Raw genomic sequence first — 11,274 nt, 5'->3', positions numbered from 1 at the left:
TAGAGAATTGGAGAATGGTCAATGATCAGAAGGTTCCACAAATCGGTGCCTGAAAATCAGAGGGATCAATCTTCTGGGCCAAGCTTGCAGACCTCATGGAAGAGGAACGATGACGCTACCGGCCTGAAACCCAATCGGCCGTCCCTCTGGCAATCCCGCGCACTAACCCCTTTGGGGAACCTGTTGTTGCCGTGTCTCCAAGCCAAAATATATTATGCGGCAGAGATCTGCCTCACGGCTTACAGTATTATTCAGAAGAGGGACTGAGTTTGTTGTAGATTAGATTAAATTAAGATTACTTTGTAAGGTCTAACTAAAAATGATTTTTGGATCCCGCCTGCACCAAGCTCGTCGATGTTCTTCACAGGCTTCGCCAAAGCAACGCCGAAGCAATGCCTAAGGCTTCATAGTCTTTGCCGGAGGCGCAGCATGCTCTCGCAAGGCAAGGTTCGACTCGCTTCCCAGATCAATGCCTCCTTTAATTTCCTCCAGGCTTGACCGGCGTCGACGATGCATACGAACCCCGAGGAGCAGGAACCCGCCAAGGGCAACGAGCCCAGTAACAACAAGGGTCACGATGGCTCCAATAGCCCCTGCAACAGCAGGGCTCATGGCTTTGCTTTTGGAGTTTGTTTTTGAAGCAGATGCACCAGGTTCGTTGCTCAGAACGCCAGGGCAGAACACGGACGACGAATCACAGGTGAGACACCATTCTTCTGTCGAATTGATTGAGAACGCTTCCATTGCAGCCTTGAACTCGCTGTAAGGGATTTCGATATTGCTGGGACTGTGGCCGAAAAGCGGGTATGATCGGAATCCTGGAGAGGTTGTCCCATTGCGCAAGAGGAATCGCACATAGAGCTGAGACGGATCAGGGTACGTCGGGAATGAAGCATTCTCCAGGCTGAAAAGTTCAAAGGTCATCGAGGCTCCGAGCGCAGGGCGGCCATAGAAATTCTCATTTTCTGATGTTAGTTGCGTGAGGGATGCAAGAGCGACGGCAGGTTCAAAACCTCCGAAGAGGAGTGTCATCTTTCCACTGCTACCCCGGTAGAGGACATTGGTGTCAAATGCATCCAAGATGTGACCAGCCAATGTCTGTCCTGCAATCGTACGGATAGCGCCACTGTCAATTGCGCTCGATGACTCCGTGTTGCCATTGGTTGCGAAGGTATACTGGTCAGCATACCAGTGCGCGCGCACTATGTCCTCTTGACTAACGGTGTGCAACAGGGTTTCGTTGTGTAAGAGCTGATACTCCAGGTATTCGGAGACAGAGATGGCATTCGCATAATTGACCGAAGAACGATCAAAATCGCCGGACAAGGCCTGGTCGTAAAGACGATTGTAGAACGCTGCCGACTCCTGCATTATCTGCTGAGTTCCAGAGTCGAGCTGGTAGCCCGCATCGGCGATTTGATGCAGGAGACAATTATCTTGACCCGCCAGTACGACCGACTGGGGGTCGTCCGAGCTCACGGTGATAATTCGTGGGTATTGATACCCACCCATAGGAGCAGTCGCATAGGTTCCGTTGGCCATGAGGTATGATGGGTCGGGATATTGCACATCGTAGGTTTCGTTGAGAGGGGGGTATAGACCCTGCATAAAAGCCTGAGCGGATGCAATGACCGATGGATCGGTAGTGGAGAGGATATCCAGATCTTCATCTTCTAGCGCATACGAAGAGATGCTCTCGATTCTCGTACTCGGGCTGACGTCGGTCGAATGAATTGCGACATATCGATCTCGGAAAGCAGACCCGGCTGCATAGAGTCCGTTGGCTCCATATGGGGTCAGGATATTCGGACGAGGCAGGGCTGTTGGGACACGGTCCCCATATAGAGTGTAGGCGAACACAGCCCAGACCTGCTCCTTCAGGTCTTGGGCCGAAACTCCCGTAGTTGCATGCAAGATTGTCGCAAAAGCGACCAACTGGCGCGAAGAGAGCATTGCTTAGGTATTGAAATCAATCTTTCATGAAGGCAGAGAACTTCATTCGACAGCTATGAGTAAACGAAATCTACTAGAATCACACCAACGAACGCAAAACTAGTAGTCAACGGTGGGGGAGGCCCATATAAGAAGACCGCACCGAAGGTTGCATCGTTCCAAGTCAGGTCAAAGTGAAAGCGATGAACCTGCGGGGGGGAGGACATGGAATATAGGGCGAGGTGGGTTCTGGAGGTGTCAAAATCCAGGGCCCGGTCCGTGTCTGGACTCTTGCAATGGAAGTTTAACTTCTGGTAGACAGAAGGACGTAACGGCGCAAGTATCTTGCACCGATACGGGAACCACGGATATGGCTTCCTCCATCAGGGAACTCAAGAGTTATGAGGAGGCCACCAGAATGTGATCGTACCCATTACACACCTACACTTTCGAGACACACAGACAATGAACTATTGCACAAGGGAGTCCTCTCGATGTTGCCACAGAGATAGGTAGACATCTATTAGTATCATTTATGGCACTCTGCGAAGATGGTTCCCGACCTGTAATCGCGCAAGTATCATCTCAGTTATTTGAACAAGCAACCTAGAGCACGTCAGTCTGTTGCAATGGTTAGCACATAAAGCCTGGGAGAAGTTGGGAGTCTATGACGCGTGGACGAAGTAGTATTGGATGGAAGTAACCCTGGCTGGAGGCTACCACTGGGCGCGTAGAGGTGAATGATACACCACGGAGCAGTCGCAAGGTGTGTGTAGGTTGTAGATAGGTACTATACGAGTACCTGGGAGAGGGAAGGATGAAAGATCCTGAAAGATCTAGGAGTGTTTCGAAAGAAGATGGGTTGGTCCCGTGCCCAGGCAGCCAGGCAGAGATGCCATTGGTGTGGTCGGAAGACGGTCGGAAGAAGATACGGCATGCCAGACCAGAACACAATCTCTCGCTCGCTCTCACTCTCTATGTAAAAGCTCCAAGTAACACCGGAATTGGGATAGATTCCGAGCAACCCTCCGTAACCTAGAGCGAAGAATGCATGGACCAGACCTAGTCTGAATGGTCGTCCACCCGGATGGAGCTGGAACCCACAGCCGAGCCAGCAACCGGCCGGGCGGCGGGATGGAAAAATCTGAGGGGGCCATCGTCAACCTAACACTTCCCAAAGCCCTACGCCTGCGCCCTACCCCTAAGCCCTCATTTCTGCTCTTGGAAGTCAACGCCTATCCCTTCCATCAGAATTGCCCGTAACATGGTCGACACAAGAGGTACAGACCCGTCTCTCGACGAGGCGGCCTCTTCGGAGTTGCCTGTTCCCTCTGTGACCGAAACCGCTGCTGATGGTGAGTCGCCTGCGCGCCCTCGCAAAGCCTCTCTTTCTCCCGGCCTCCGGCCTCTCCTGCCAGCACCAGGACCCCAGAACCCCCCTGGGCGAACTCCCAGCCTTTTATAGAGACCATTTTGCATCACCTGTTTGCTTGCTCATTCAATGCTAACGCGTTACCATGGTAGTACCCCCTAAAATGTCTCATCCTCTCGAGGAGGATGACGGCTCCCTTTCACCGCGGGCCTCCAAGAAACGCCGTTTGGAAGCCGACCCAGGCGACCTTTCACTCCCACCACCCCCGCCCGCATTAACGCCAGACCAAGCCCCAGGCAATCAGATTGAAGAAGAGCTGGCCTCCGCGCTGGGTTCTGGTGTGGTTGATCCCGTGGAGCGGCCGGTGGACACGCCCGTTCCGATTGAAGGGACCGCGGAAGGCGCCGTGCCACCACCGGAGAGCAGTGCCGACATCGATTCGGACATGGCCACGGTGATCTCGAGCATCATGAATCACGCAGAACGGGTAGAAGAACAGGTTGTGATCGACCAGCAGCAATTGGTGGATACTGCCAGTGCATCGCCTCCAAAGGGCATGGTGTTTGTCAAAGCCAACTCGCACCTGAAGATCCAGAGTTTGCCTATCCTTGACAACTTGGTAGGTTAGGTGTTTTTTTTGCAGATGCCAATTTTGGTTTCTGAATTCTGACGCGCTGTTCTGGTTAGTCCACTCAAATCCTCTCGCTGTTGGCCAAGTCCTCGTACCAGGAGATCACCTCCTTCGTTTCCGAGCCTGAGACCGAAAGTGGCCAGGCCTACGCGACTATGCGATCGCTCTTCGACCATACGAAAAAGGTCTACTCCAGCAAAAAGTCTTTTCTTTCGCCTACGGAGCTGGAGCTCACCGAAACCTCACAAATCGATATTATTCGCAAAGCCAATCTGGCCTCGTTCGTTTCTAGTATCTTCGGCACTCAGGAGATTGGGTTTTCGGAGTTGAATGATAATTTTCTCGATGTGTTTGTCCCAGAGGGTGGTCGTCTACTCAAGGTGCAGGGCGCATTGTTCCTGGAACTCAAGACTCAGGCGTTCATCGCATCGATGAACAACTCCGAGCGAACGAGAACCGAGCTGCTTTACGACCTGTTTCCTGATGAGCTGGAGCAGCACCTGCTTGATCGGCGACCTGGAACTCGCCAGCTAGCTCCCAGTGAAGCCGACTTTGTCAAACGGGCTGGTTCGCGCCGGGACATTCTTCTGAGCGATGTCAACAACGAAGACGCCATGAAGGCCTTGCCGGATAAGTACCACTGGGAGGACTTTCTTCGGGACCTGAGCTCCTACATCACAAAGAACTTTGATACCATCAGCAACCAACAGGTTTGGATCCCTATCATTCAATCACGCCTTGCATGACTGTCACTAATGAAGAGCCAGGCGAAAAAGACCGCCAAGGGTCGACAACCATCCTCGTCCGATGGAGACTCACAGCCGCCCAACGCCCCCCTACAAGGCCAATTCCCGGTCTCCACACAGCCGCCTGATGTCCCGGTTGATAGAAACATGCACGGTGACCTCGTTGCTCGTGCGGCTCGTGCGGCGCAAATCGCGCTGCAAGGCCACGGCCTGCGGCGATCCCAACAACAGGCGCAACAGAACCAACAACAACCACCGCAGCAACCACCGCAGCATCACCAGCAGCACGCGATGCACCAACCCCAACAACTGCAGCAACAACCGCCTCAACATACGCAACAGCCGGGGGGTCAGATCCTGCACGGTTATTCTGCGGCCCAGCCAACCGGTCAGATGCAACATCAGCAGGCCCACCAGCAGTCATACCATCACAGTCCCGCGCCGTCTGGTTATCAGCAGCCGCCCGGGCAACTGACATTCCAGCCAAGTCCTCTGCAGGCGAACTTCCAGCAATACAATCACGTTACGCCTGCTTCGATCCCGAGACCCAACTCGGCAGCCGCCAACCATGGCTACATGCCTGGCATCCCCCACTATTCACAGTCCCAGCCGACTCAGGTGCTGTATGAGCGCGCGCGCATGGCAGCCTCCGCGAAGTCCTCTCCCAGCAGCCGCAAGTCTGGCTTGCCAAGCCAGCGTCGACCGTGGACGACTGAAGAAGAGAACGCTTTGATGGCGGGTCTGGACCGGGTTAAGGGCCCTCACTGGAGTCAGATCCTCGCCATGTTCGGGCCTGGTGGCACCATCAGCGAAGCGCTGAAGGACCGCAATCAGGTCCAGCTCAAGGACAAGGCGCGTAACCTCAAACTGTTCTTCCTCAAGAGCGGCATTGAAGTTCCGTATTACCTGAAGTTTGTCACGGGCGAGCTGAAGACGCGCGCGCCCGCCCAGGCCGCCAAACGCGAAGCCCGCGAACGGCAGAAGAAGCAGGGTGAGGAGGACAAGGCACATGTCGAAGGCATCAAGGGGATGATGGCGCTTGCCGGGGCACATGCTCAGCCGGTTGGACTCGGCCACGGCCACGACATGTCGGCGTCGCCCCTGCCGCCCGATGCTGGGGCCCATGCGGCGTTTGATCAAACAGCCGAGCAGAACCTGATGCAGACTCTCGGCCAGGAGGTGCATGGCGAGGCATTCGGACAGCATCACCACCACCATCACCACCATCATCAGCATCATGCTCACCACCAGGACCACGTGGACCCGAATATGCATCTCGGACAATGAACGGTCGTCATTGCTCCTTTGTTTTTTCCTTCTGCTTTATCTTTCTTGCCACTGCTCACGTGTATCAAAATGTGCCTCTATGCGTGTTGGTCTTTTATTCTAGCGATTGGAGTGATTTCCAGGGACATGGGGACCTGAGGTGTAGGTCGTTGATGTTGGTTGTTGGGGAGACGACCGTGTCGGAGTCTGGGCTGTGTAACAATATATAGTAATTTCCGTGACAGCGAGGATGTGCAGCAGACTGTATTCTACGAATGTATGCTTGTCTCCTACGAAGCTCTGCAAGTCCGATGGAAGTCTCCTCGTACCATTGTAGAAGAGGGCAGTTGTCGGGCCGAGCGCGGGCGAGACGAAAGACTGTCCGCTCCGGCAGCTGGAGCCGGGCCAGGCGTCGTTCCTCCACGGTCCATGATTCTTCTTCCACCACTGCACGTCTCGGTTCATCCACGCAGCAGGGCAACACGCAACCCCCCGGCCCATTGTCTGACCGCCGCCGCCCTTTCATTCACCATTGGGCTGTTTTGGCCACCCTCCCTTGCTCACCAGCCACCACCACCACTACCACAGTACCACCATGGCCGAATCATCGTCATCGCAACCACCCCCTCCAGCTGCAGCGTCAGCTCCTTCAGCTTCGCAAGAGCCCTCCTCCACCACTCCCGGCCCAACCACTGCTTCCTCTTCCGCGACCGTGATCCCCAAACAAGAACCAGACACCGCTGATACCTCCCTGGATGTACCGATCGACCAGGACATGGATCTAAACGCCGGAAGCAACACCACCATGACCAACGCCAACCCCTCGGAAGACGCCGCTGCGTCAGGCAATGCCGTCCCCGCGCCGACCTCTGTGGATGCTCTGGCAGCGGCCGCCGCGCCATCGAAGAAAGAAACCAGCTTGCGGGAATTCATGGGCAAGATGGACGAGTATGCGCCTATTGTAAGTTCCTGCTGATGTCCCTTTCGCTCGCCTACACTCACTCCTATTCACCTCGTAACACCCTGATCGGTACTACCTCATGCTTTTATCTAACGAATTTCTCTCTCAGATCCCCGATGCCGTCACAGCCCACTACCTCACTCTCGCCGGTCTCCCACCACCAGGCAACGGCCCCAATCAAACCCCGCCACACCTCGCCCGTCTCCTCGCCCTAGCGACCCAGAAATTCATCGCCGATATCGCTGCCGATTCGTACCAGTATGCGCGCATCCGCGCCTCCAACAGCTCCTCCGCCAGCAACCCCATGGGCAGTCTGAATGCCGCGTCGGGGCTGAACATGCCCGCCGGTGCTGCAGGTGTGGGTTCTGCGGGCGCTGCGGCCGGCGTGGGAGGTGGCGATGCAGGCAAGGGTAAAGCGGGCACGCATCTGGGAATTCAGCGACCGGGTTTCGGCGGCGGTGGCTCGGGCGGTTCGGGGCAGGGGCGGACGGTACTTACGATGGAGGATCTGGGAATGGCCGTGTCGGAGTATGGTGTCAGTGTCAAGAGAGGGGAGTTTTACCGGTGATACCTTGATGTGGACTGCTGACATCCGTATGACACGGTATTCTGGCTGATGAACCCGACCCCAGTTTGGGATGGGATGGATGGTTAGCATCGGTTCTGTTTTATATTTGCTGGCGTAAATCCTGGGCGCGGCCGAACGATATCCTGCATTGGGCCGAATATGAAATACAACGGAGTTAGGGCGTTGGACCGGTTGCTAGTGATGATCAAAGGGGGAAAAAGAAGTGATAGAAGTGAATTTTGAGTTTGTTAGTCCATTTGACTCCGTGTCTAGTTTACATGCATGTTACTTATGGAGTGAAGTTCCATGAGTATGAAGTGAAAACGCCAATACAAGAAATAACCATAGCAATGCAGGTACCTCATCACCTGGCTGTCCGAGCTGGCTACCTACCTCACATATACCCAGCAACCACTGAGCAATGCAGAGCAGTAGAATACCAGGTTCGAACAGACAGCATAACCCACCGCTCCAAAGCAGCCCAACCCCATCTATTTGTTCTTCGACTGCTTATACGTAAACCTCTTCCGAGTCCTATCCAGAAACCAGTTAGCCTTCATCATCACACCACTTCCCTTTCCTTTCCCTCCCTCTCTCCCACACACTCCCCAAAACAAAGAAAAAGAAAGAAAGCAAGGCAGGGAAAATCTCACGCCACAAACTCCCCCAACTTCCTCCCGACCATCTCCTCGGTAATCAACACATCCTGGTAAATCTTCCCATTATGGATGGAGAACCGCAAGCCCACGAAATTCGGCAAGATCGTGGCGCCGCGCTTCTGCGTCTTGATCGGGGGCGTTCCTGGGGGGGCGGGGAGTTTGCGGGGGAGGGGGAGACTATATTTATTCTGTTAGTATTTGAGTTTGGTTATTTGGTGGGGGAGGGAGGTGGGAGATAGGGTTGGGTGGCATGGATTGGATTGGGTCGTAGGAAGGGAGGGAGGTAGGATTTGTTGGTATTGCGGAGATTGGGTAGGAGGAATTGGATGGATGCGAAACGTACGGGACGATGTTCGGGCCTGAATGTTTTTCATTAATCTTAGCTTAATCTCGTGGATGATGGATGGATGAGATGTACCTTTCCAGACGGACCGGCCCAGAAGGGCACGCGTGGGAAACATTTTCGCGGTGGACGGTGGTGAGCGTAGACTGGCTGGCTGGCTGCGCTGCTGGAATGCGGTTTGCGATGGATGGGTTTGAGGCGGTAGCGGCGAGCGTCGGAGGTGTGATTATGTAATATACATTTTATGCTTTATGTGTATAATGGAGGAGGGAGTATAGAGGGTGGATGGAGTGGAGATGGGGGTATGTATTACTCTGGATTGTATTATGATGCGATGTATGTGTTTGAAGAGTCTAATGGATGTTATAAGGAGTAGGGTTTGGGGGTTGCAGGATCATTCGTGTGCTTAGATCTGTTCAGGCTCTGAAGTATGACACTACGGAGTATGGAAGATAGCTCGAGATTAACAAGATTTAAGATTGCACAGTACATATTGTGAGCCTTCCTAGCTGCTTTTCTTAGTACTGCTTGCTACTCAACGAGTTGATATCGAACTATAGGATTGATGTACATATCTCCACACTCCTTAGGTTCCTAGGTAACACCATATTGTCATAGCATAGCCGCCAGCGACTGTATGCTGTACATATCGTACACTACTCGCGAGCGAGTTCGTCCAGGATATCAATCAAGTTCCGGACCCCTTTGAGTACATTCTCGTCCGGGCCCTGGCCCGGTGTCCAACTGGCGTGCGCAAAATCAATCAGACGAAGGTCATGCACCTTCGGGGGATCCTCTTCGTCGTCTTCGTCGAGATCCCCCAGGTCTTCCAGTTCCGCCATTTCGGGGTCGATGTTGATATTGATGGCCTGGTGGGACTTGGTCCCCTGGCCAACCGGTATATCAACCACCTGGAATGACCCGTCCTGCTGGATCTGGAATTCCACCTCCTCGTCCTCGTCCTCCGACTCGGATTCCCCCCGTTCAGGCCGGGGCTTCTGTTCTTCCTCGAGCGCATGTTCCATCGCTTCCGGATCCCCCTCGTAGACGATCAAGACACTCGACGAATACATTCGGCTTTCCTCCGACTCCAGCACGTGCTGTACCTTCCGGAGTTCGTCGGCTAATCTCTGGGCAACCATCTGGGAGCGATCAACGGTCCCGGCTTTGGCCCCCGCGAGGAAGGTTTTGAAACCCTCCCGGACGTTGTTCTCGTTGAGAGCCCGTCCGTACCACTTGTCGTAGCGCTTGTAGCCATCCTTCTCGATGACCTCACCCCGCGCCCCCTCGGACCCCTCGTATTTCGTGGCATACGGGTCAGTCTTGCTCCCTTCGTCGCTCTCCCCGCTCACGCCCGTCCAGACCTTCATCCCGGCAATACGAAATCCCAGCTTCGAGCTGGTCGTCTCTTTAGAGACGATGTCCAGTTTCGCCCGCTTCGCGGGAGGCGCATCGTCCGCCCAAAGTCTTGCGCCCAGCTTCACGTCCAAGACGTTCGGCCGCTTGAACCCGGACGCCACATTCTCGAGCACAATAGAAATTCCCGTTTCCAGCTTTTTCCCGCCCGAGGGAACCCACGACAAGTCTTGCGCGGCACTCGCCGGGCCCGCGTCGGCCGCGCTGGGCTGTGCCGGTCCGGTCGGGGTGCCTGTTGCAGACGAGTAATCAGAGCCGGGGAGGATAATCGCGCCGGTCTGTTCAGCGGCTTGGAGCGCGAAGGATTGCTGCTGGTCCGCCGAGGTTAACGTCCCGATGTAGGTGGGAATAAACTCCCTGAAGGCCGGGTGGAGGGCGCTGGACTCGTAGAACGCAACTTCTTCGGGGGTGCAGGGCTTTGCGATGAAGGAGCCGGACAGAGTGCACTGGACACCGTCACTGTAATAAACACGGCGTCAGTCAGATGCGATGTCGCGGACGCAGAGCAAACGAACATTGGGTGTAGGCGGCGGCGGGATGCTGGCCATGAAGCATGTTTTCTTGCGGCAAGGGCGGGGACGCAGAACTTACTGGCCGGCGGCGGCGTGGTCAAAGGCGACAAAGCTGTCGGTGTCCAGTTTTTGAGTTTTGAGACTGTCCGACCGCGAGGATGACATGTTGGGCGTCGGGAGAGAGGGGATTATTCACTGTCCAACAGAGACCGCTGGATTCTAGGCGGCATTCCGCATGAGTTGAGTCACAGGCGATGAGGATGGAGAGCGATGCGGGAGGGCGCAGGAGAAGCCGGTTAAAAAGGGACAGGTCAAGAAAAATCAGGAAGAAAAGGAGATAATCAGACAAAGGAGAGGCGTCGACAGGCAAACAAAGGGTGGGCGTAGTTGGCAGGGAAAGGAGGGACAAGCCACAGGTGGTGGTGGGAGGGTGCGAGTGGTGGTTTTGTTCCGAGCTGAAGTGACGTGCAACCCGGAGGCCATCCTTCATGCGAGCATCCGGCTGGCCCTGGCAACCCTCGGCGGCCCGGGCAAGGTCGCACAGGCAAGGATCGCAGAAGAGATGGGAGATGAATGGCTGGCCGAGACTTGTAATCATCCGACAAGGCCGGAGGGCACCATCCAGAGCGGGCATTGTGGCCCAGAGGATGACGAGGGGCGTTCGCCGCGGCTGGTCCTCCGTATAGTACTTCGTGGTTCAATCAGCCGTTGTTTGCTTTGCTCAACCACCAATGGGCCTCTCAGCACCTCCCCCGATGTCCCACCCGATCCCAGTACAACAGTTTACTACCAGCATTACTACTATGAGGAAGTACCAGTGGCCTCGGGCTGTACCTACCTACAATGAAACCCTCCCCTTCCTCCCCCA

At 55.0% G+C, this 11,274-nt stretch overlaps 5 protein-coding genes across 5 annotated transcripts; 2 read left to right on the top strand and 3 right to left on the bottom strand.

The window, feature by feature from the left end:
* Nucleotides 1-332: 332 nt before the first annotated feature.
* On the bottom strand, nt 333-2,120 carry BO80DRAFT_426845 (uncharacterized protein). Its single transcript, XM_025719872.1, has one exon. The coding sequence runs from the start codon at nt 1,951-1,953 to the stop codon at nt 397-399; it is 1,557 nt and encodes a 518-aa protein (XP_025573364.1). The 5' UTR covers nt 1,954-2,120; the 3' UTR covers nt 333-396.
* A 909-nt stretch (nt 2,121-3,029) lies between these two features.
* BO80DRAFT_426844 (putative MYB DNA binding protein (Tbf1)) lies at nt 3,030-6,238 on the top strand. The gene is made up of 4 exons (XM_025719871.1): nt 3,030-3,287; nt 3,457-3,923; nt 3,992-4,645; nt 4,703-6,238. Exons 1-4 carry the CDS (start codon nt 3,197-3,199, stop codon nt 5,966-5,968), a joined length of 2,478 nt encoding a protein of 825 aa, XP_025573363.1. The 5' UTR covers nt 3,030-3,196; the 3' UTR covers nt 5,969-6,238.
* Nucleotides 6,239-6,542: 304 nt separating this feature from the next.
* Nucleotides 6,543-7,476, top strand: BO80DRAFT_446866 (putative TFIID and and SAGA complex TAF10 subunit; the record flags this gene model as incomplete). Its single annotated transcript, XM_025721573.1, has 2 exons — nt 6,543-6,908; nt 7,018-7,476. 2 exons carry the CDS (start codon nt 6,543-6,545, stop codon nt 7,474-7,476), a joined length of 825 nt encoding a protein of 274 aa, XP_025573362.1.
* Nucleotides 7,477-7,967: 491 nt separating this feature from the next.
* On the bottom strand, nt 7,968-8,596 carry BO80DRAFT_456855 (mitochondrial 37S ribosomal protein uS19m; the record flags this gene model as incomplete). Its single annotated transcript, XM_025722196.1, has 3 exons — nt 7,968-8,010; nt 8,130-8,323; nt 8,564-8,596. 3 exons carry the CDS (start codon nt 8,594-8,596, stop codon nt 7,968-7,970), a joined length of 270 nt encoding a protein of 89 aa, XP_025573361.1.
* A 339-nt stretch (nt 8,597-8,935) lies between these two features.
* BO80DRAFT_426842 (inositol polyphosphate multikinase) lies at nt 8,936-11,028 on the bottom strand. Its single transcript, XM_025719870.1, has 2 exons — nt 10,486-11,028; nt 8,936-10,353 (listed from the first exon to the last, which is right to left on the bottom strand). The coding sequence occupies exons 1-2, from the start codon at nt 10,569-10,571 to the stop codon at nt 9,135-9,137; spliced, it is 1,305 nt and encodes a 434-aa protein (XP_025573360.1). The 5' UTR covers nt 10,572-11,028; the 3' UTR covers nt 8,936-9,134.
* Between the last annotated feature and the right edge of the window lie 246 nt (nt 11,029-11,274).

This window comes from Aspergillus ibericus (genome assembly GCF_003184845.1).
Source record: "Aspergillus ibericus CBS 121593 unplaced genomic scaffold BO80scaffold_31, whole genome shotgun sequence".
Taxonomy (NCBI): domain Eukaryota; kingdom Fungi; phylum Ascomycota; class Eurotiomycetes; order Eurotiales; family Aspergillaceae; genus Aspergillus; species Aspergillus ibericus.
Note: the sequence above shows the minus strand (reverse complement) of the source record. Positions and strands in the feature narration are given on the sequence as shown.